The sequence below is a fragment of the Nicotiana tabacum genome, chromosome 13, assembly GCF_000715075.1.
Source record: "Nicotiana tabacum cultivar K326 chromosome 13, ASM71507v2, whole genome shotgun sequence".
Lineage (NCBI taxonomy): Eukaryota > Viridiplantae > Streptophyta > Magnoliopsida > Solanales > Solanaceae > Nicotiana > Nicotiana tabacum.
In genome coordinates, this window is record NC_134092.1 from 61,366,070 (window position 1) to 61,392,102 (window position 26,033).

Here is a 26,033-nt window from a genome sequence, read left to right on the forward strand (position 1 = left end):
TGTTATTGAATAGCCGGGCTACTTCCTCTCTCAATTGTCGGCAATCTTCTGTCTTGTGACCGTGAGTGCCATGATATTTGCACATTAGGTTAGGATCCCTTTGGGCTGGATCAGACTGTAAAGGTCGAGGCCATTTGGTGTCTCTTATACGTCCGATGGTGGATACGATGGCGGCGGTGGCGTTAAAGTTGTACTCCGATAGTCTTGGCGCTTCTTTCGGCCCGATGGGTCTGTCGAAACTGTTTTTGCTCATGAGTCCTTGGTTGTTTTGACCTCGGTCACTCCTTCTTTCACTTTTCACGGGGTTTCACCCAGATCCACCACCTCTTCGGTCTCCAATGTATGGCTGATACCGATCCCTGTTCGATCGTGGTTCACGATCGATGTCTCTCATGATTGTGTCAACTGATCTGATGGGATAAACGGACCCGGAAGGGGCCCCGAGTTGATCATCTTCGACCCTGATGTTTGATTGATACCAATTATGCACGTCGGTCCAAGTGACAGCCGGATATTCCACCAGATTTTGCTTCAACAGCTGTGAAGCCAACGAGCTTCGAGCATTGAGTCCCAAGGTGAAGGCCTGAATGGCCCAATCGTTCGCGACCGGAGGCAAGTTCATCTGTTCCATTTGGAACCGGGACACGAATTCCCTGAGCATCTCGTTGTCCCTCTACTTCACTTTGAAAAGGTCTGACTTCCTAGTCTCAACCTTGATAGCCCCAGCGTGTGCTTTTACAAATGAATCTGCAAGCATAGCAAACGAGTCAATAGAATTAGGAGGTAGGTTGTGAGACCATATCATAGCTCCTTTGGATAGAGTTTCCCCGAACCTTTTCAGTAGGACAGATTCGATCTCACCGTCTTCTAAGTCATTCCCTTTGATGGCACATGTATAGGAGGTCACATGCTCATTTGGGTCGGTTGTTCCGTTGTACTTAGGAATTTCGGGCATGCGGAACGTTTTCAGGATCGGCTTCGGCGTTGCGCTTGGAGGAAAGGGTTTTTGAACAAACTTCTTGGAATCCAGGCCCTTCAATATCGGAGGTGCTCCTGGGATTTGGTCGACCCTGGAATTGTAGGTTTCTACCTTTTTGTCATTGGCTTCGATTTTCTTCTCCCCTGATTCTATCCGTTTTGTCAATTCCTCGAGCATTTTTATGATCTCGGGGTTAGTCCCCGATTCATTTTTATTTGGCCTCTCCGTGATCGGTTCATTTCTGCGGGTGAATTCCCGAGATGGCTTGGGCTCAACCCTGCTCGGCGCTCGACTTTGGTTCTGCAACTAGGCTATCGCCGCATGTTGAGCCTGTAACATTTCGAAGATCACTCGCAAGTTGATCCCATCATTTTCACCGTCGTGTGTATTCTGGGCAATTGACCGGACTTCCCTGCGTACGTTGTTCTCGGGATCGATAGGCAAATTTGTGTTGATGGCCACATGCGAACTGGCGTCGATGGGATCCGCCACCGGGACTCCGCCGAGATCGACTGGGGTCCCCTCGTTACCGGGTGCTGCATTGTTGTTTTCGCCATGGTGGCTGGACTTCGTATTCGTGTTTAGAGGGGCAGACTGTGGGTTTGACATTTCGATTTTAACCTAGAATCAAAGACACTTCAAAGAACAAGTGTAAAATAGGGTGTGTTACGAGATTTGTATCAAATTGCCATTATTATCCTCAGCCCCACGATGGGCGCCAAACTGTTTACCCTCAAAATCGGATAACAATTAAATTTGTAAGTGGTTTTAAGGATACACAGATTAACTTGACACAAAGCGATTAATTAAGTTGCTATTGAGTAAATAAAGATAAGATAAATTCAAACCACACGAGTTGAATAATTTCAGCCTTGATGGAACACTTGCCCTCTCGAGCCGAGTTCACCACGACCGGTATCGATAAACAGAAGAACAAGAGCTTAAAGACAGAGAAAATAATAATGTATTGCTTTTGAGTGCGTGTTACAATGCGTGAAAATGAATTATTAGACCCCCTTTATATAGTAGGGGAGTCTTATTTTAGGTACAACTCTATAAAAAGGTAAAAAAATTTCTGATTCACTGATTGTCGGCTCCTTATCGATACGCGCCGAGATCCCCGCCGTAATATTCGGCCGGTCCCGAATATTTTGGCCTTCTACTGGCTATGCTGGATTGTCTGACAATGTTCTTCGAAGTCGCTCGAGGCTACGACAGATTCCGGGATCATGGCCTCGATATTCTCGAAGGCAGGCGTCATGCCCCCAGGTTCTAGTCCGGTGGGATTTTGGGCTCGGTTTCGGTCCCTTATTGCCATGTCTCGAGCTTTTGCTTATCTTGTCGGAGGTTAGGATGCATCATGAGGTCGGTTTCACCCGTATACAAAGATTAGATGGGTAAAAAGAGAAAATAATTAAAATCACATTCAAATAAAATTTGACGATTTTTAAAAAAGGAAGCAAAAATATAATTTAATATATATATAACAAAAATGGGGTTGTAGAAAGAGAGCAAATACAAAGATGAAGAAATAAAAAAAAATTAAGAAAAGGAGCAAAAAAGAAAACAAAGAAAAGAGAACATGAATTTGCAATATGTTGAGATTCAATCTACGGTATACTGCAGCTTTGGACAGAATCCACTAACAAAATGCTCTAAGCTGCCTCACTCACGACATTCATCCTTGTTCCTTCAACCCTAACCTTCCCACATGACTTCACCCAGAAAAATTGATGCCATGCCTCCAACTGATCCTCCTAATCCCTTGGCTATGCAAGTAGACGCCTCAACTACAATCCCACAAAAATCTTCCTTCTTACATACCCTCCTCACACCTTCACCAAATGATCTTCTTCCACCAAACACTCAACCCATACCTTTAGATATCGACTTAACCGATGAAACGGATAACCCATATGATACAGAGGATTTTATTCCCCTTACAACTGACGATAAGGCTCATTTGTACACTACTTGGAAGTACTCTATCATTATCAAACTATTTGGCAAATTCATCGGGCACCAAATGCTGAAAACCAAACTCCAAACTCGTTGGAGATCCTAAGAATCAATCAATCTTATTGATCTTGGACACACATTTTTCCTCGTTAAATTTACACAAGAGGATAATATGCTTCATGCACTTCATGATGGTCCATCGTTTATCCTGGGCCATTTCCTTACGGTGCGTCTTTGGGAACCAAAATTTATTGCTTCAACTACCCAACTCGCCTACTCCACCATTTGGGCTCGATTACCTGAACTACCTACGAAATACTATGATCTTGCTCTCTTACAGCTAGTAGGCAATAAACTTGGCAATCTCCTTATATTTGATGCTTGCACCTCCTCCACCACACGAGGTAGATACGCTCGTATTTGCATTAAAATTCCCCTTGCAAAACCTCTTAAAACATGTGTACATTGGCAACCACAAGCAAGTTATCATGTATGAGCGTTTATAAATATATCCGCTGTCGGCGCTTTGGTCATAATACCAAAGCGTGTCCGTTTCCTCCAACACTAGACCTACCTATTTCTTCGTACCTTTCATCACCTCCAAAAATTGACCACACTAATTTCAGTATAACAGCCCAAACCTCTGAAACACCCTGGCAAACAGTGAAATTTCTAATTAAATCAAGAATACGAAATGGAAAGTTGAGCCTTTCTCCTCAACGGCCTTCACCATAATATATTATGCCGGAGCATCCGTCGTCACTCGTCAACATCCATGAACGACGGTAAGCATGCTGTAGATTTAGAGGAAATCCAACGACCTCCAGGTAAGTCCGCTAACACTGTTTCTCCTACAAAAGGTTCTTCTAACCCTCGTTTCTTTAATCCCACAAACGTTTCGTTAATTACGTCAATGGAAGATTTTTCCTGAAACTAATCAATTAAATAAACTAACTATTAATAATAATACGCCAACTACTGTTTCTACATCCTATCTATATATATTATAATTGAGGGTCATACACCCAGTTACGTGGCACATCCCTTTCAGCAGGAATTACATTTATCTTTCTCTACGAATTTTCGCGTCTTCCACTGAATTTTCATTCTCAAAGACCAAAAATGTACCCAAAATAAAAAACCGCTTCAAAAATAATACCGCTTCCTTCACAACCGATTCTTAACTCTTTCTATTTTCTGTCTTTCCCCTCTCTTTTTATTATTCTTAGGCTTGCTGGCACCGTTCCTATATTGTCAGGTATCTTTTTCGTTTTTCCTATTTCTTTTTCTTCTCTTTAGTTTGCCGCTTTGGGTGTGAGTCTCAGTGCTCATTCTTCTTTATGATTTTTCAATTGTTAATGAACATTGAATAATCATATATATTAAAAAATGAAGATTGAATACATTGTGATTCAGTGAAAGTTGTTGTGATTTGCGAATCTTGATATGCAGACTTACATTGTATTATTATTTGTTAATATGCCAGACTTGTGCAAAATAAAATTTTAAAACCAGAAATCCTCTCACGAAATCTGCACAACCATGCAAACCTAAAGGGATGAAATAAAACAGAGCAAACACATGCTTATTTTGACGCCCATGAAGTGTTCGAAAAAAGACGGCATAGATTGACCTTCCCCATAGAATCGTGAAATGTTGTTAATTACTCAACAAATGCCGGTCTGAAATCCTTTATAAATTAATATTTACCAACTATGCCTTCTTTGTATATATTTGCAATGTTAAAATTTAGACTCTGTCAGTTTAATACTCTTAAACAGAAAAATAGAAACTGAATATGTTGTGATCGTTCTCTTCTACAATCTACATTCCATTTTCACTTCAGGACATGAACTTTATTTTTGGATAATGGATACTATTGCGAACCAACAAAAATGCGTGAAAAGATTCAGATTCAGGTTTCTCCATCGGTATTTGAGGTACACTCCAAAGATTCTTAACTACTGTGATTATTTTTGCATAATTGATGACAGAGGGTGTAAAGATTTTGATACTATCATTTTTGCAAAATTGATATGTAATGGTGTGTCTGATCAGGAATGCAAAGAGTATTGTTTTACTGATATTTTTAATTAATGGTAACAAAGTTTGATAATAATGTCTATAGAAGTTGATTATAGTATAGTGATACGGAATTTAAACTATATAAGATTTTTACTGCAGCCTTAGATATTCGTATTGGATAGTGCTTCAACTTCCTGTTACTTTTTAATTTTACTATGAAATGCAAGAATGTTGTTTTACTGATACTTTTAATGGTAACAATGTTTAACAATAATGTCTATATAAGTTGATTATAGTATAATGATATGGAGCTTAGGCTTGATTGAAGGAACATTCCTTAATGAGAAATTGATAAATAAATGAGTTAACAATAAAAAATTATCTCTAAATATTTCCTTGCCATTTATCGTCATAGACATTGCTTGTCATGTTGTTCATACACAAACATGATTCTCTCCTCTTCGCCATTACCATCTCTGCATCTATTGCTAGCAACCTCTAATATAATTCATAGAACCAAGCAGAATATTAAAAATCAAGTCACTGTTTGTTTGTTTTATATCTCCGATCAGCAGAGTTTTGTTGAATCAGTTTTGCGTCACGGGGAAGAGAAGTAAAAAATCGGATCTATGATGTTGCTCCAACTTCACACTTGCTTTGAGTTTGTTTTTATTCCTATGGCCAATAGCTATTCAATTTGAAATTGTTTTCATACGATTATGCTCAACTTGAGTAATTTCGCTTTAACCACTTTCATTAGCCACGATTTGATAATTTTAATACAATTCAAGTTGGCAACAACTGTCTGGAAACCCTTTGCTTAGTCTAACGGTGTTTGTAAAGTATGTAGCTTAGTTAAAGAATAGGTACAGATCAGCATTTGCTAAGTGAGGATCAAATTTAGTTACATTCACTATTTTCTTAATGATTGCAATTACATTTTGCGTGTTACGTTTATTCATTGGGATTTATCATAGTCGAGATTGTGTTTTGTTATCTACCAAAGATGAACGACAACATCTTTGACAGAATTTTATTTGCTACTTAATGAAAGAAATAATAGCATTTTGTCTATACCTATGGAAAGATAGAAACTAACAGTTTTTAAACTGACAATGTTGATTATGTTGCGTTGTTTGGTAATATTTTCTTTTTTTTTTATTCCTCAAGTTTAGAAAAATATTTGGTAGCACCAGGCTTTAGCATCTCATTAAGAAATGCAAAGAGTGGTAGATATATGCTTACTGACGCATTGTATTACCCCTGAGATGAGATCAGAGGTGAAGGTATAGGTGACAAACGGCTGGGCCGGGCCGAGAAAAATAGTGAGCGGCCGTCACCAATCCGGGCTTAACGAGTTCGGCCCTATCCGGTCAAAAATTAAATCGAAACGGTTCCGGGCCGGGCCGGTTTTATGTATTATTTTTTTTTGTAGTAAAAGTATAAAATAAAAAAATAATCTTATAAAAAGAGTGTTTGAATAAAGGATGCAAAGACTTTAAAATTCTTATATTTGAATATTTCATTAAGAATTTAAGATAATAGAATAGAATGAAGATGGAAAAAAGTTGCACTTATAATTTGCAAGTTCAAACTTGCAAATTAAAGTTTACACTTAACAACAACTAAATTAATGAAAAAAGAGTAAATTCAAAGTTTAATTATTAAATATAAACCTAGAACTTCAAAGGTTTTGCATTGCCTTAGTAAGTTCTTCATAATCAATATGACCTTCTTGGCCATCTTCTGGAGTGTTAAATTCAAAGGATTTCATAGGTTCATTTCAAAATTTTATTGTATAATAATACTTCAAATTAATCTAACAAACTAAAACATTAAGCATAATACGTCTAATAATTTTAAAATAACACAAATTGTCTCAAATCAATTTAAAATCTTAAATACGAATTTTTGGAGGACGCTCAAGACAACTCTTCATATGCCTCCTTAAACAGCATGTGCCCTCCTACTTTCGACGAAGATTTAAGACTCGACCACAGTTCTTGCACTTTACTTTGTGAACTTCTTCATTTTCTTCTACCGCCTCAAAGTGTTCCCAAACATATGAGCGCACTCTAAAATCATGGGGCATGATTTAACTTGAATTGAGAATTTGAGTTTGAGCAATGAGAGATGAGTGAAGAAATAAAGAGGGGGGAGGGAGGGGGGGGGTGTATTTATAGTTTTTCAAAGGGCTAAATTAGTAATTACTAAAAGTGCTATTTTTTAAAATAATTGCCCAAAAGGGCTATTCTTGCAAAATATCCGTTGGGCAACGGTCAAATTGGAAGATGACCGTTACCAACAGTCAAATGTATTTTTAAAAAATTAAAAAAATCAGAAAACCATTGTTGAACCAGGCCGGTTAACCGGTGCAATAGTGATTTTCCTTGACCGAGTTTGACCGATCCGGTTAACCGGTAATGAAAATGTAAACGTCCCAACCCCCTAATCCCCCTAACCCAGCCCTACCCGGGCTCCTACCATCGATCCGGATTAATACTGGTCTGGATCGGTCTGAAACCGGGTCAACCCGACCCGTCAAACACCCATAGATGAAGGTTCACAGAAGTTGGGCCTCGCAAGATCCACAAATGTCAACTGCACATGGTTACAAAACCATATGATTACAATTTTGGTTGCTTCTCTTCTTTGAAGTTTCAATAATCAATCTTTTTAACTTTTAGGATTTACAGAAAATCAATTAGTTTTGATTCCTTTACTTATTTAAGTTCACTTTTAACTTCTTTTAATTTCAAATGTTATATGAATACTTGATATTTTTTATCCTTATCTTCTGTGCTGTTATCTTTAGTTCAATGTTTCAATTACTCAATTAAATATCTATTTCATAAATTTCAATACTTAAGAATTAGGGAGTATATTGTATAACAAAAGCTAATCTTTCATACAATTACTGGCTAAGAAACTTTTGAAAGAGGCATGAAAAAGAAGAGAAGAGAGGGAGGTGTAATTAAACAAGTGACTTTTGAGTTATTTTAGTTGTACATAGACGAAAAAGTACTTTATAAGTTTTTTTAAGGGATGACATCTAATTTCATTACTAGCTTACTAATTTTAATGTAAATATAATAACGTCTATTATGATCGCGCGAAGCGCGAAAAACTTTACTAGTTTAATTAATAATTCTAACCCTACCTCCCCTAGGCACCTAACTAATATCTCCTCCTCACACTTGACAACTCCCCTACGCAACTCGTCCACCCTCACACATCTGGGCCGGCCCAGTTAATTTCTCCACACTAAGTTAACACACTCCCCATAAGCACGCCTATTCTGGACCAACCGACTCTATCCCACACAAATACCAGCCCAAATCCACGTCAATCTACTACCCCACCAATTTCTAAATCCAACCGGCCACACTGTGATTCACCCTCTCCCACGTCAACAACACCTCATTCCACACCTTTAAACACTCTAACTCCTGCACATTTTTGATGACTCATCCCCACATGTCACCCCACATACCCCACCGCCATGCCCTCCTAGTCCAAAGACTTCACACGTCATTTTCCTATCTGACAATAACGACCAGCCCACCTTTTTTTCCTCCTCAACAGACCCCATGGACCAATCAACTATTTCTAATACACAGCATCTTCCCAAATATAATACTACTTCCCCACAAAGCCATAATTCCCATGCAACGTTGCCCGACTCCTCCAACTTTCATTCCAGTTCAACAAAAACAGAACATACTTCTACTACTCAAACTCACGCCACCTCCTCCACAAATCACAGTAACCATGGCCAACATCACCCACCATATCCTCCACCACCATACCCGACCCTGTATATAGCTCAGAACACCTCGGACCTTCCCCGGCGTCATAGCTCGAACAGGGTTTCACCGGTCAAGCACTACTATTTCGTCTAACCATCAACGATCAGGAGATTATAGTAGTACTCCAGAACTCCTCCTACCTAGCACAAGTTGTATCGAAGGGCATGAGACTGACATGGATGCCTGTTTATCGGAAAAATCGGATAACATTAGATTTTGTGTATGGTTCTAAGGATATGCGATACAATTCGATATAAATCGTGTAGAGAAATAGAGATACGTATATTCTTGACTATGAGAATGCAAATAATGGGCAATAAGAATGAATGAGATAAAGTAAAGAAAACACAAAGGGATATCTTTCAATCTGAGAAGTGATTTTTGTCCCTCTCCTTTAGCTTACAAGGATTCCCCCTTTTATAGAAGAGGGTCATTACAAAAAATAATAAAATAAAGCATATAGTGGAAGGCCCATGATGACTTGTCTCTTCCTTGATTCCCGCCAAGATTCTCTCTCTTGGTGCGGTCGCAACGGGTCTTGTCTGTGAGCTCGATACTGGCTCGAACTCGTTTCTGGGTCGGGCCCTTCGGTCTTGGCTCGAGTTCGACCTTCGCGATGGGCATCGCGCATTTCCGACTTTGAAGCAGTGCTTTGCGGATCGATTCGGTCATGGGCTCGATAGGGTTATCGAGCCGACTCCTCGAGCGACCTTCGCGCTCGAGGCTCATTACTACCGACTTCGGAGCTCACTCCCAAAATCTCATTCCGACTTTTTAACACTCGAACTCGATCGAACGTAGGAAGGCCAAAATCTATTTCGACCGTATACAGATAGTCCCCTCGTTTCTCACGAAGGATGCAGTGAGAATCGATGTGATTTTTGGTGGTTCGATCGGGTCATAAGCCGAAGTTTTCACAGGGATCGAATTCAATCAAATTTGGACTTTGTAGTCTCTATTATTGATTTGTTCGAAGTGACGTAGCCCTTGGGCTTACTAGTTGAGTTAATGATTCAAACTTGAAGAAATATAATCCGTAGGCGTAATAGTCGAGTGAGTGCTTTGCTTGAACTCGAAGTGAGAGTAGCCCGTAGGCTTTAATCGTCGAGTGAATGATTCGAACTCGAAGTAATGTAGCCCGTGGGCGTGATGATCAAGTGAGTGATTGCTCGAACTCGAAATAAAAGTAGCCCGTAGGCTTTAGTCGTCGAGTGAATGATTCGAACTCGAAGTAATGTAGCCCGTGGGCATGATGGTCGAGTGAGTGATTGCTCGAACTCGAAATAAAAGTAGCCCATAGGCTTTAGTCGTCGAGTGAATGATTCGAACTCGATGCAATGCAGCCCGTAGGCTTAGTGGTCGAGTGAGTGCTTGCTCGAACTCGAAAAAAGTAACCCATAGGCTTATCAGTCGAGTGAATGATTCAAACTCGATGCAATGTAGCCCGTAGGCATAATGGTCGAAGTAGCCCGTAGGCTTAGTGGTCGAGTGAGTGCTTGCACGAACTCGATGCAATGTAGCCCGTAGGCATAACGGTCGAAGTATCCCGTAGGCTTAGCAGTCTAGTGAATGATTCGAACTCGATGCAATATTGCTCGTAGGCGTAATGGTCAAAGTAGCCTGTAGGCTTAGTGGTCGAGTGAGTGCTTGCTCGAATTCGATGAAATGTAGCCCGTAGGCATAACGGTCGAAGTAGCCCGTAAGCTTAGCAGTCGAATGAATAATTCGAACTCGATGCAATATTGCCTGTAGGCGTAATGGTCGAAGTAGCCCGTAGGCGTAGTGGTCGAGTGAGTACTTGTTCGAACTCGATGCAATGTAGCCCGTAGGTTTAATTGGTCGAATTTAACTTGATTCTGTTTGCATAATAAATCTCCAAATAGAGGAATTTTCCTTGGATATAAGATGCCGATAAAGAAGAGAACTTTCTTCGCACGTTATTACACATGTGTTCATGTTTCGCGCCTGGGTTCAGGCCAATCTACATGAGCATGGTTTGTTTCGACCATTTACAATTTTTCCTATTGGAACCCTGTTGTTGTGAAATAACTCTCTTGCATCTGAACTCGATGTATTTGAGGGCCTAATGCCCCCTCAATATTCAGGGTCGATTGTAAATGAGCCTCGGATATTGTTGTAAGTGTAGCACGATCAATGGTTGCCTCATTAAAAACCTTGCCGAAAAACCCGGTCTAAGGAAAAAGAGTGCAACGCGTGCTTTCAAGCGAAAGATCCATCTTAGCCCTTGTTCGGACTTCTGCAGGGGTCAGTTTTGAAATGTAAATGAATATGGAAAGGTCATACCTTAGCAGTAGTACCGTTTTAGATGTGATACATTCCAGCTGCTTGATAGCTGTTTGCCGTTTATAATGCCGAGCCTGTACGATCCCTTTCCGATGTTCTCGAGCACCTGATATGGTCCTTCCCAATTCGGTCCTAGTTTTCCTTCGTTCGGATTTCGGGTATTGATGGTAACTTTTCTTAACACTAAGTCCCCGAGCTTGAAATGGCGGAGCTTGGTTCTTCGATTATAATATCTTTTGATTCGCTGCTTTTGGGCGGCCAATTGGACGAGAGTAGCTTCTCGTCTTTCGTCTGATAATTCAAGGCTGGTATTCATAGCCTCGTTATTTGATTCTTCCATCGCGAATCGAAACCTGGTACTGGGTTCACCAACTTCGACTGGTATCAATGCTTCGGACCTATATACTAAGGAGAATGGGGTCGCCCCCGTTCTGGATTTTGACGTCGTCCGATATGCTCAAAGGACTTCAGGCAGGATTTCTCTCCATTTTCCTTTAGCGTCGTTCAACCTCTTCTTTAGGTTTTGAATGACAGTTTTGTTCGTTGATTCGGCCTGTCCATTCCCACTGGGCTGGTATGGCGTCGATAGTATCCTTCTTATTTTGTGGTCTTCGAGGAATCTTGTTACTTTGCTGCCAACGAATTATTTTCCATTGTCACATACTATTTCGGCGGGTATCCCAAATCGGCTTATGATATGATCCCAAATAAAGTCTGTAACTTCTTTCTCTCTTATTTTCTCGAACGCCTGCGCTTCAACCCATTTAGAAAAATAGTCAGTCATAAATAAAATGAATTTGGCTTTACCTGGGGTCGATGGCAGAGGGCCGACGATATCCATTCCCCATTTCATGAATAGCCATGAGGATATGACTGAGTGGAGTTGCTCTCCGGGTTGATGGATCATTGTGCAAACCTTTGACATTTGTCACATTTACGAACAAATTCCTTCGCATCTTTGCCCATATCGATCCAATAATACCCTGCTCTGATTATTTTTCAAACTAATGTATCGGCCCCGGAGTGATTCCCGCAAGTGCCCTCGTGCACTTCCCGTAGGATGTAATCGGTATCTCCCGGACCCAAGCATACTGCCAATGGTCCATCGAATGTTCTTCGGTACAGCGTTCCGTCAGAAGCCAACGTGAATCGAGCAGCTTTAGTCCGTAGGGTCCTAGAATCTTTAGGGTCCGATAGGAGCTTTCCGCTCTTTAAGTATTCAATATACTTGTTTCTCCAATCCCAGGTTAATCTTGTAGAATTTATCTCGGTGTGACCTTCTTTGATTACCGATCTCAAAAGTTGAAAAACATTCCCCGAGCCCAAGTCATCTACCTCGACCGACGATCCCAAATTCGCAAGCGCATCGGCCTCATTATTCTGTTCTCGTGGAACATGCTGTAAAGTCCATTGTTTGAAATGGTGCAAAGTGACAAGCAGTTTATCTAAATACCTTTGCATTCTACCTTCTCGAACTTCGAAGGTTTTGTTTACTTGACTCACCACCAGCAAAGAGTCACAATTGGCTTCAATGACTTCTGCTCCAAAGTTTCTAGCTAGCTCGAGACCTGCAATCATGGCTTCATACTCGGCCTCGTTGTTAGTCAACCTGATAGTTTTAATAGATTGCCTAATAGTGTTACCCGTGGGTGGTTTCAAAACTATGCCCAGCCCGGATCCTTTCACATTCGAAGCCCCGTTCGTAAAAAGGATCCATACCCCCGATGATGTACATGATTTCAACAGGAGTTCTTTTTCGACTTCAGGTACGAGGGTTGGCATGAAATCAGCCACGAAGTCTGCTAAAATTTTAGACTTGATGGCCGTACGGGGTTGATATTCGATATCGTATATACTGAGTTTGATGGCCCATTTGGCCAGTCGGCCTGCTAACTCGGGTTCTTGCAAAATATTACGAAGCGGGTAAGTGGTTAATACGTATATGGGATGACATTGAAAGTATGGCCTTAACTTTCTAGAGGCGCTTATCAGTGCAAGTGCCAATTTTTCTAGGAGCGGATATTTAGTTTCCGCTTCTCCTAAGGTTCGACTCATATAATAAACGGGAAATTGCGTACCTTGCTCTTCTCGAACTAGGACACCGCTTACGGTAACTTCCGATACTGCCAAGTACAAATAAAGTTTTTTGTCTGTTTTTGGAGTGTGAAGTAGTGGTGGGCTTGATAGATATCGTTTTAGTTCCTCTAATGCTTGTTGGCACTCCGGGGTCCAAGAAAAATCGTTCTTCTTTTTGAGTAGAGAGAAAAATTTATGACTTTGATCAGATGATCTTGAAATGAACCGGCCTAAGGCTGCAATCCGACCCGTTAGCCTTTGTACGGCTTTCACGTTGTCCACAACGACGATGTCTTTGATGGTCTTGATTTTATCGGGGTTAATCTTTATTCCCCGATATGACACCATGAAGCCTAGGAACTTGCCTGAACCGACCCCGAAAGCACATTTTTCGGGGTTGAGCTTCATGTTGTATTTCCTCAAAATTTTGAACGTTTCCTGGAAATGGGTCAAATGGTCCTCTGCGCGCAGGGATTTAACTAGCATGTCATCAATATAAACTTCCATTGATTTTCCTATTTGTTCTTAAGAACATTTTATTTACTAGGCGTTGGTAAGTAGCCCCTGCATTCTTTATCCCGAAGGGCATCACATTGTAACAATACGTTCCATATTTGGTGACAAATAAAGTTTTTTCCGTGTCTTTCGGGTTCATCTGGATTTGATTATACCTGGAATAGGCATCGAGAAGAGTGAGGATCTCGTGGCCGGCCGTGGCATCAATCATGCGATCGATGTTGGGCAGCGGAAAGGAATCTTTAGGGCATGCTTTGTTCAAATCCTTATAGTCCACACACATTCTAAGTTTGTTCCCCTTTTTAGGCACTATAACTACGTTGGCTAACCATTCGGGATATTTCACCTCTCGAATGGACCCTACTTTGAGAAGCTTGGTTACCTCGTCTTTTATGAATGCGTGCTTTCCCTCGGACTGAGGTCTTCTCTTTTGCTTCACCGGTTTGAACTTGGGGTCCAAACTTAGTCGATACGTCGTTATGTCTGGCGGGATCCCTGTTATATCTAAATGGGACCAGGCAAAACAATCGATGTTATCGATAAGAAATTGAACGAGTTTCTTCCTGAGTTTAGGGCTCAACCCCGTTCCCAAGTATACCTTTCGCTCGGGCCAGTGCTCGATTAATGTGACTTGCTCTAGTTCCTCGATTGTTGATTTGGTGGCGTCGGAGTCATCGGGAATCATGAAAGATCGAGGGACCCTTTGATCATCATCCTCTTCGATCTTCTGGTTATCTGGCTGGGTCGAAGCCGATGTCTGTGATTGCTATTTGGTGTCCCGTTCTCCTTCTGAGCCCGATCCTTTTATCGGCGAAGGTGAGGACATTGGTTTAGCTTCCTCGACGGCGAACATTTCCTTTGCGGCTGGTTGTTCTCCGTACACTATTTTGACACCTCTCGATGTCGGGAATTTGAGGGCTTGGTGTAGGGTCGAAGGTACAGCTCTCATATTGTGGATCCATGACCTTCCGAAAAGGGCGTTGTATCTCATATCGCCTTCGATCACGTGAAACTTTATTTCCTGGATGGTTCCGGCCACTTTTATCGGTAGGATTATCTCGCCTTTGGTGGTTTCACATGCCATATTGAACCCGTTTAGAACCAGAGTTGTGGGTACGATCTGATCCTGTAGGCCGAGCTGCTCTACTACCTTCAATCGGATGATGTTGGCCGAGCTACCTGGATCGATTAACACACGCTTAATTTTAGTTTTATTCATGAGTACGGATATTACCAGTGCGTCGTTATGAGGTTGGCTGACCCCTTCTGCATCTTCATCATCGAAGGACAAGGTCCCCATAGGTGCGTAATCTTGAGTCCGAGATCACTTTTCCCTCACAATCGATGTTTTAGTGCGTTTAAGCACTGGTCCCTGAGGGGTATCGATGCCGCCGATGATCATGTAAATGACGTACTGCGGTTCTTCTTGCTCGTTTTGCTTGCTGAAATCCCTGTTTTTAAAATGGTTCTCCCCGAACTTTTTCAACAATACGGATTCGATCTCATCGTCCTCCAAATCGTTACCTTTGATGGAACATGTGTAAGAGGTGACATGTTCGTTAGGATCGATCGTACCGTTATATTTGGGAATTTCGGGCATACAGAATTTTTTGGGGATTGGTTTCGGTGCCGCAATCGAGGGAAAAGGCTTTTGTATGAATTTTTTCGAATCAAGCCCTTTTATCATTGGTGGAGCCCTCGGGATTTGATCGACCCTGGCATTGTATATTTCCACTCTCTTATCGTTGGCTTCGACTCGTTTTGTGAGTTCTTTGAGCAATTTAGTAATTCCGGGAGTAGTCCCCGATTCTTGCTCGTTTGATTTCACTATGGCGGGCTCTGTTCTATGGGTGATTTCTCGAGGTGGATTGGAATCCGGCCTGCTTTGTGCGCGAGTTTGGCTCTGTAACTGAGCTATCGCTACTTGTTGGGCTTGTAGCATCTCGAAGATCATACGTAAGCTGGCCCCGGTTTCCTCCGTGTTTTGGGTGTCTCGGGCTACGGATCGAGTACCGCCCTGAATGCTTCTTTCCGGTTCGGAATGCTGATTCGCCTCCAAAGCTATTTGTGAATTGACATCCAATGGTATTTCGGCTCGAATTTCGGGTACTTCGATTTGAGCCTCGATGCCATCGTTAATTGGCCTTCCGGCCCCGGGTGCCAAGTTGTTGGTTTCATCTTGAAGGCCGGCTTCGTGGTCGATAGGTAAAGCCATTGCTGATTTGAAGTTGCAAGCTGGCGTGTACTTTAGATTTGTATCAAACGATCACTGTTACCCTTAGCCCCACAGTGGGCGCCAAACTGTTTATCGGAAAAATCGGATAACGTTAGATTTTGTGTATGGTTCTAAGGATATGCGATACAATTCGATATAAATCGTGTAGAGAAATAGAGATACGTATATTCTTGACTCTAAGAATGCAAATATTGGGCAATAAAAATGAATGAGATAAAGTAAAGCAAACACAAAGGGATATCTTTCAATCTGAGAAGTGATTTTTGTCCATCTCCTTTAGCTTACAAGGATTCCCCCTTTTATAGAAGAGGGTCATTACAAAAAATAATAAAATAAAGCATATAGTGGAAGGCCCATGATGACTTGTCTCTTCCTTGATTCCCGCCAAGATTCTCTCTCTTGGTGCAGTCGCAACGACTTTTGTCTGTGAGCTCGATACTGGCTCGAACTCGTTACTGGGTCAGGCCCTTCGGTCTTGGCTCGAGTTCGACCTTCGAGATGGGCTTCGCATATTTCCGACCTCGAAGCAGTCCCTTGAGGATCGATTCGGTCATGTGCTCGATAGGGTTATCGAGCCGACTCCTCGAGCGACCTTCGGGCTCGAGGCTCATTAGTACCGACTTCGGAGCTCACGCCCATAATCTCATTCCGACTTTTTAACACTCGAACTCGATCGAACGTAGGAAGGCCAAAATCTATTTCGACCGTATACAATGCCTTTGTCCAATCCCACTGGTCGATGAACTCATCACTACCACACACTCTATTCCCACTACTGGAAATCCCTTTCTACCATCCGCCGATACTGGGACCGATCTTCACACCTTGGAACGACCAGTCACTAACCGTCCTGCCGAATATAATGATGCCACCACACAGTCCTCCGAGCACACTGTTCTACTTTCCCAGCCTGATCACTCCGCCCCAACCATTGCCTCTAGAATAGATGCTACAGCCCAACAACAAGACCTAGCAGCCACTCTACTAGAAATGAGAGAGACGAGAACCTCCCATGCAACTCTAGACAACCTTCGCAGCTTCGTCTTAATGGAGCAATATGCAAAAAAACTACGTCTCAAATGCCCATCCAATCCCATAAAGTGTTCACTCACCATAAGGCCAACACTCAACCCCAAAAATAGGAAAATATACCATAGTGTTAATCCCGACTCTGAGACGTGCCACCCCCATAGAAGGACACCCAACTTGCACTAGTCCCCAGGGAGACACCTCAAACTCCCTCTGACTCATCTGTAGAACTCTCACACCTTCTTCAAGCATGAATTTTATGCTCTGGAACTGTCGAGATGCTAACAATGCCAATTTTCGTCGTAATTTTCGTTCACTACTGGACTACCATGGCCCGACTTTAATAGTTTTTTTTGAAACTCACATGCAAAACCATGCTATACTATGTGACGATTTTGGCTTTACCAACTTTTATGAGGTTCCTGCAAATGGCCAAGCAGGTGGTATAGTCATGCTCTGACATGATCATCTGATGAGTGTTGATAATGTAACTATGACAGAGCAGGAGATTTAGGTCGTGATCCAAGTACTCCCTAATCCCAAGAAATGACTTTTCTGCTATTTATGCTAGCACTTGTTATGCTAACCGCAAGTTATTATGGCAAAATCTTATGTCTTTTTGATCATTATAAGGGACCATGGGTCATCGGGGACGACTTCAATGAAATATTACACTCCATTGAGAAATTTGGTAGACGTTCACTGAATAACTCACGATCAAATATGTTTGCAGATTATATAAACTACTGTAATCTAATTGATCTTGGTTTCAAGGTAGTAAATACATATGGACTAATAAATGACGTTATGGTTTTCATATTTTAGAACATTTAGATAGACTCTTCGCAAACTACGACTGGGTTACCCTATTTCCAGAATCTACTGTGAGACACTTACCAAGAACTCACTCAGATCACACCCCACTCCTCCTTACACTACAACCAACACGTAGAAATAAATTTAATATCTTTAGATTTGAAACTATCTGGACTTCGCATCCAAACTTTATGCATATCCTCTGTGACAGTTTGCACAATGTGCCTTTCTTAATAGCAGCCATAGAATACTTCCAACAAAATATAAAGCACTGAAATAAAATATCCTTTGGCAATATATTCCATCGCAAACGGCATTTACTAGCTAGACTTGCAGGCATTCAATCATCCCCCCACTTTCCCACTAATCAATTTTTACAAGATCTAGAAAATTCCCTGTTAAATGAATACAATGATGTTCTTTGCCTAGAAGAAGAATTTTGGAAATTTAAATCACGTGTCCAATGGTTACAAGAAGATGACATAAATTCTAAATTTTTTCACCTTTCAACCTTACAACGTCGTTGCAGAAATCATATCACAAACTTACAAGATCAAGTAGGTAACTGGTACTTTGACGACTCTCATATCCATGCCCTAATCAGTGACTACTTCAACACATTATATACCATGAATTCTTCTGAATCTCAGCTACACCACACCCCGTTTCACTCCCCTACAATCACACCATCAGAAAAACTTTCTCTTTCACGTCCTCTAACTGACTTAGAAATTACCACTGATGTTAGATCCTTCAAACCTTTTAAGGCACCTGGTCCTGATGGCCTACATCTTTTCTTTTACCAGCATTATTGGTCAGATGTTGGCCCTAAAGTCACCACTTTCCGTAAACAAATATTTATAGATTGCAAAATTCCGGTTGATATAAACAAGACATACCTTTGCCTTATCCCAAAAATGCGTCATGCTTCTATGATCTCCCAATATAGACCTATTAGTCTTTGTTCCACTATCTACAAAATAATCACCTAGATTATAGTTCAAAGGATCAAACCTCTCATGGCGTCCTACCCAATCGAGCTTTTAACAAAATTGTCGAGATGCGGATAATGCCATTATTGTTCAAGAAATTCTCTCACATTTTAGGCGAAAATCGGGCAAAACTAGTTACATTCTCCTAAAACTTGATTTAGAAAAGCCATTTGACAGTATTGAATGGTCTTTTGTCCGGCAAGCCCTTCAATATTTTGAATTTCCTCCAACACTTATTAAACTCATCATGTCCTGTATCACCACTACTTCCCTCTCAATCCTTATTAATGAGTCTCGTGCACCTTTTTTCAATCCCACACGAGGTCTTCGACGGGGAGATCCATTATCCCCGTATCTCTTTATAATATGTATGGAATTACTCACTAAAAAAATTGATATGGCTGTAGACTATCAGTTATGGACACCTATCACTTTATCTCGGCACGGGCCAAAACTTTCTCACCTGTTCTTCGCAGATGACATTATTCTTACATCCATCACTTCCGCCAAAAGTTTTCATACTATAATTGATATCCTTAATGAATTCAATCATCTTTCTGGACAAAAAATTAACTATCAAAAATAAAAAATCTTTTTCTCTAGAAATTGTATCCCCCCAAGACATAAACTTTATTCTCACTTCCCTCCCCATACGAGAGGGATCCTCTTTTGGCAAATACATGGGGTTTCCCTGTTCACCACCCGACCCTCCAAATGAGATTTTTTCAATTCCTAATTGATAATTTTAAAACTAAGCTCGCTGATTGGAAAACGAATTTCCTCAGCCTGGCAGGATGCACCACTCTCATTAACTCCACACTTAACAGTTTACCAAATCATGTCATGCAATGTACTAAACTCCCTCAATATATCAGTCACCATCTCGAATGATACCAACGCAATTTTCTCTGGGGTATAACCCCCCAACGCAAAAAAAATACATCTTATTAAATGGAGCACATTGACCACTCCTAAGAAGCTTGGTGGCTTAGGCATTCAGCCCCTTCACCTTAAGAACCAAACTTTACTCGCAAGCCAAGCCTTGAGACTACTCCACAACCATCCTCACTATGGGCTGCCACCCTACTACATAAATACTTCTACCACCGTAGCCATGAAACCACATGAGGATCTTTCATTTGGTTAAACTTAATTGCCGGATGGCAACTCTGCCAGCAAGGCCTACAATGGATTATCGGTAATGGCTCTCTTATCAATTTTTGGACATACCCCTGGCACCGGTGCAATACAACACTTTGTAACTCTTTAGTTGGACCTCTACCACGACCCACACACTTATTAACACCGTCTCGACCTATCTTTCCCGGGGTCAATAGAATTTCACCTCCCTACCTTTTGAACTACCCATATCCATACTCCAACGTATACATCAATACACATATTCCTTCATACACCCCTTCAACTGACACCTTTTCTTGGGCCCTCACTACGCATGGCACCTTCACCACTAAATCACTGTACCATCACAATCAGTTACCCCCTGTGGCTAAAATAAAATATTTCTTATGGCTATGTGGTCACAATCGATTACGAACTGCGGCACATTATCACCATATAGGCCTTCTCCCTACTGACCTTTGCGCTCAATGCCAAATCTGCTTGGAATCTATCCAGCATCTACTTCTTGATTGCCCAATAGTTGAACACTTATGGTCTAACCTTCACATGACCCAGAAAATTGCTACACTACACAGTCATGAGGACCCCCCTATTTAGTGGCTGAAACAACTCATATTACACAATGACGTTCCCAACCTACTTAATATCCCAAATTCCATCCTCATACCTTTTTGCTTATGACATATATGGCTATCTCGAAATGGAAAAATATTTCATGCCCAAACTATCCACCCTCTTCGACACATATTTTCAATATGGACGCAAAATACTATGTCATTAATATTCCACCACCGTCCTCTCCCGACCGTATACCTCTTTATATCAAATGGCATCCCCTAGCTCCGCCCCTTTCAAACTAAACACAGATGGTTCCGCTAAGTTAACATCAGGACAAGACAAAATTGGTGGAGTAATCCGTGATTCATCTAGTACTTGGATTATGGGCTTTGCAGGTTACCATATCTCTCACGTGAGCATGGAATCGGAACTATATGCACTTTATTATGGATTGAATTTAGCTTTTACACATGGATACAAGCCATTAGAAGTGAACTTAGATGCTCAGACTATCATTACTATCCTACAAACATCACATCCTTTATATGCTAACATCATAAATGATTGCAGGTTTCTACTCGCACACTTGGATGATCCAGCTATACTTTATACCTATAGGGAGCAAAACCAAGTCGCTGACTTACTTGCAAAGTCTTGTAGCCAAATGAATAGCACTGCAGGAATCACTGTATATACACAACCACCATATTTTGTTCGAACAACACTGGAAGATGATCGCACATGCAAGTTTTTTGTTAGAAGAGTGGCTCTACCAATGCTTCCACCTTCAAACTGTTTGCAAACACCTCTTGTACGCTCTTTATGTACTACTACTAATATAGGCCCTACTAAAAGTAGTTTCTCCCCGGACACCCCTTTTTGTTATGACCTATCACGAGGTGGCCCCCTTAGGCCAAAGAATAGGCTCCCTACAACTGCTTTTACTACTACTTTGCTTTCATAATATAACTAATTATCCTTTGCACCAAAAGAAAAAGATTCAATTTCACATCCAACAATTAGGGTTTAGCTTTATATGTAAAATACAGTTGTATACGGTCGAAATCGGGCATGTCCGATTTCATAGGCACGGGGAGCTGCCTCGAGAGTAAGCTCGTAATAGACCAGGCTCGAGCTCAATGGTATGGAGCATGAAGATTGAAGTGCTCGCTGAAGATCGAGACCGAGCATGACCGACTTTGAGTAAGACATAATAACGGAATGGCGAGATATTAGCAACCGATCGAAGATCTCGACGAAAATCCCGGAACAAATTGAATCAAGCGGTTATTGACATCAATCATGGGATTTGTTTTAGGTATGAGAATTGTACCTTATTTAGGATTCCTCTACTATATAAAGAGGGACTCCATTCATTTGAAAGGGAGAATGATTCACTGATAAATATATACACATACACTGCTTTCTCTATTTCACTTACTATCTATTACTGCTCATCACTGTTTATTTTCTGTTCTTTATTGTTCTTGTTACCCAACCTCGAGACCATCTCGAATCGAAGTCGAAAGCACTGCCAGAACACTGGTTTGATTTATTTTACTATTCAGATTATCTATTTAATTCCTTGTTTATCAATTAGTATTATTTTAAATCACGTATCCTTAAAACCACTAAATAAGTTTAATTGTTACTCGAAATTTTGGGTAAACAGTTTAGCGCCCACCGTGGGGCTGAGGATAATAGTGATTGTTCAGTACTGATTCAGGTAAAACACGTTATTTTACGCTTGTTCTTGTCGAGTGTCTTTGCTTTCAAGTTAAAACATGTCAAACTCATAAAACGCATCCACAAACGGTAACAATGGCCTCAGATTCCACGATGAAAACAAAAATGTGATCGCTCCAGGAGTCGAGGTGCCACAGGCTAATCTCGGGGCAACACCGGTTGCCAACCCAGTCGATGTCAGTTTGCAAGTTGCTCTAAACGCGGACCTAGGCGCAGATCTCGATGGGAGTGTACGTAGAGAAGGCCGATCTAGTGGCCAAGGAACACATGGCAAAGGAGACGAAGGAGTCAGTCTCCAAGTGATATTCGAGATGCTTCAGGCTCAGCAAGCCGCTATTGCTCAGTTACAAAATCAACATAGAGCTCCGAATAGGGTCGAGCCGGAAATTACTCGCCGTACCGAGCCAGTATCGGAAAGGTCGAATGGTAACGAATCAGGGACTAATCCTGCAGTAATAAAAATGCTCGAGGAGCTCACCGAAAGAATTGAATCAGGGGAGAAGAAAATCGAAGCCAACGGTAAAAAAATGGGGACATACAACTCTCGAGTTGATCAGATACCGGGGGCACCGCCAATCTTGAGAGGGATGTATTCGAAGAAGTTTGTACAAATGTCGTTTCCTCCAAGTGTGGCTCCGAAGCCTATTCCAAAGAAGTTTCGTATGCCAGACATACCCAAATACAATGGGACTACCGATCCCAACGAGAATTTTACTTCATATACATGTGCCATCAATGGTAACGATTTAGAAGATGATGAAATCGAATCTATGCTGTTGAAAAAATTTGGAGAGACCCTTTCGAAGGGAGCAATGATTTGGTATCACAACCTGCCACCAAATTCCATCGATTCATTTGCCATGTTAGCAGATTCTTTTGTAAAGTCACATACCGGGGCCATAAAGGTCGCAACGAGGAAATAAGATCTTTTCAAGGTAAGACAAAGGGATAATGAAATGTTGAGGGAGTTCGTGTACCGATTTCAAATGGAACGCATGGAGTTGCCACCTGTCACAGATGATTGGGCCGTTCAAGCTTTCACCCAAGGGTTGTACGAACAGAGTTCGATAGCATCACGGCAGTTGAAACAAAATTTGATTGAGTATCCAGCTATAACTTGGGCAGATGTGCACAATCGATATCAGTCGAAGATCAGGGTCGGGGACGACCAATTAGGAGCCCCTTCCGGTTCAGTATATCCAAACAGGTCGACAGTTAAAAACTTGAGGGACATCGATAGGGAGCCAAGGTTGAACAAGGATCGATATCAACCATATACCGCAGATCGGAGGAACAATGGTTCAGGACACAATTTCGCCCGGAACAATCGAAGAAGTGATCGAGGACAGAATTCTCGGGAACTTATGAGGAAAAGTGGTTTTGACAAGTATGCCGATCTCACAAAGGCACCTCAGTTATCGGAGTATAACTTTAGCATCGATGCATTGGGCATTGTATCGGCAATCGGAAGGATCAGAGATACTAGGTGGCCCAAACCCATACAAACCGATCCTTCCCAAAGAAACCCAAATTTGATGTGCAAGTATCATGGCATGCATGGTCACAAGACCGAGGATTACAGGCAATTAAGGAAAGAGGTAGCCCGTCTATTCAAAGAGGGCCACCTTCGAGAGTTCCTCAGCGATCAAGCCAAGAATCATTTCAGAGAAAGGCGAGATATTAGGAAAAATGAACAGGAGGAACCCCAACATGTCATTCATATGATCGTCGGTAGGGTCGACATTCCACAGGGACCCATATTCAAACGCACTAATGTATCAATCACTAGGGAAAAATGAACCCGAGATTATGTGCCCGAAGGCACTTTATCATTCAACAACGAAGAAGCAGAAGGCATTTCTCAGCCCCACAACGACGCTCTGGTAATTTCTATCTTATTAAATAAAGTTCAAGTTAAGCGTGTTTTAGTGTATCCAGGTAGCTCGGCAAATTTCATCCGATCGAGGGTCGTGGAGCAGCTCGGCCTACAAAATCAAATCGTACCCATAACTCGAGTCTTAAACGGCTTCAATATGGCTAGTGAAACAACTAAATGGGAGATTATTCTACTAGTGAACGTGGTTAAAACCATTAAAGATACCAAGTTCCACGTAATCGAGGGCGACATGAGGTACAATGCCCTGCTCGGAAGGCCTTGGATCCACAATATGAGTGTAGTCCCTTCGACTCTCCACCAAATGATGAAATTCACGACGTCGGACGGTGTAAAAATAGTATACGAGGAGCAACATGCTGCAAAAAACATGTTTGCGGTCAATGAGGTAACACCGATATCGACACTATCAACCTCGGAAAGGTCGAGCATCAAAAGTAAACAGGAAGTCAAATAGCAATCACAACCACCAGCCTCGACCGAATCAAGGAAGCAGGAGATAGGAGAAGAAGAGGAGGATTTTCTGACCCCTCGAACTTTTATTGTTCCCGAAGATTCTGACGCCACCAAATCAACGGTTAAAGAGTTGGAATAAGTTATATTGATCGAGTACCTACCCGAGCGTATACCTTGGAACGGGATTAACCCCCGAACTCAGAAAAAAGCTTATTCAATTTCTTATTGATAACATAGATTGTTTTGCTTGGTCCCATTTAGACATGATAGGGATCCCACCGGAGATAACGATGCATCGGCTAAGCCTGGACCCTAGGTTCAAACTGGTGAAGCAAAAGAGAAGACCCCAGTCCGAGGTAAAACACGCATTCATAAAGGACGAGGTAACTAAACGTCTCAAAATAGGGTCCATTCGGGAGGTGAAATATCCCGAATGGTTAGCCAATGTAGTTGTAGTGCCTAAAAAAGGGAACAAACTTAGAATATGTGTAGATTATAAGGATTTAAACAAGGCGTGCCCCAAAGATTCTTTTCCACTGCCTAACATCGATCGTATGATCGATGCCACGGCCGGCCACGAGATCCTTACTTTTCTCGATGCCTATTCCGGGTACAATCAAATCCAAATGAGCCCGGAGGACTGAGAAAAGACTTCATTTATCACCAAGTATGGAACATATTGTTATAATGTAATTCCCTTCGGGCTAAAAAATACAGGAGCTACTTACCAATGCCTAGTAAATAAAATGTTCGAAGAACAAATAGGTAAATCAATGAAAGTTTATATTGATGACATGCTAGTTAAGTCCCTGCGCGCAGAGGACCATTTGGCTCATTTGCAGGAAATGTTCAAGATTTTAAGGAAATACAACATGAAGCTCAACCCCGAGAAATGTGCTTTCGGGGTCGGTTCGGACAAGTTCCTTGGCTTCATGGTATCGAATTGGGGGATCAAGATCAACCCCGATAAAATCAAGGCCATCGACGACATCACCGTCATGAACTGTGTAAAAGCCGTGCAAAGGCTGACTGGACGGATAGCTGCCTTAGGCCGATTCATTTCTAGGTCATCGGATCGAAGTCACATGTTTTTCTCTCTGCTCAAAAAGAAGAACGACTTCGCCTGGACCCCGGAATGCCAACAGGTATTAGAGGAATTGAAGCGGTACCTATCGAGCCCACCACTACTTCACACTCCAAAGGCAGATGAGAAAATGTACTTGTACTTGGCAGTATCAGAAGTTGCGGTAAGTGGCGTCCTAGTTCGAGAAGAGTTATGTACGCAATTTTCCGTTTATTATGTAAGTCGAACCTTAGGAGAAGTAGAAACTAGATATCCACATTTGGAGAAATTGGCACTTGCACTGATAAGCGCCTCTAGAAAGTTAAGACCATACTTTCAATGTCACCCCATATGCGTATTAACCACTTACCCACTTCGTAATATTTTTCACAAGATTGAACTATCGGGCCGATTGGCCAAATGGGCCGTCGAACT

The 26,033-nt window shown here is 41.6% G+C and overlaps 1 protein-coding gene across 7 annotated transcripts; it reads left to right on the plus strand.

The window, feature by feature from the left end:
* The first annotated feature begins 1,949 nt into the window (after positions 1-1,949).
* Positions 1,950-21,873, plus strand: LOC142167842 (uncharacterized). 7 transcript variants are annotated; one of them, XM_075228000.1, is made up of 4 exons: positions 1,950-3,723; positions 4,168-4,196; positions 4,785-4,878; positions 21,010-21,873. In XM_075228000.1, exons 1-4 carry the CDS (start codon positions 3,680-3,682, stop codon positions 21,401-21,403), a joined length of 561 nt encoding a protein of 186 aa, XP_075084101.1. In that variant the 5' UTR covers positions 1,950-3,679; the 3' UTR covers positions 21,404-21,873. The 7 variants fall into 7 exon arrangements, 3 of the variants coding, with proteins under 3 accessions (XP_075084101.1, XP_075084102.1, XP_075084103.1); XM_075228001.1 differs by lacking the exon at positions 21,010-21,873 and adding an exon at positions 5,536-5,885; XM_075228002.1 differs by lacking the exon at positions 21,010-21,873 and adding an exon at positions 5,539-5,885.
* The last annotated feature ends 4,160 nt before the right edge of the window (positions 21,874-26,033 follow it).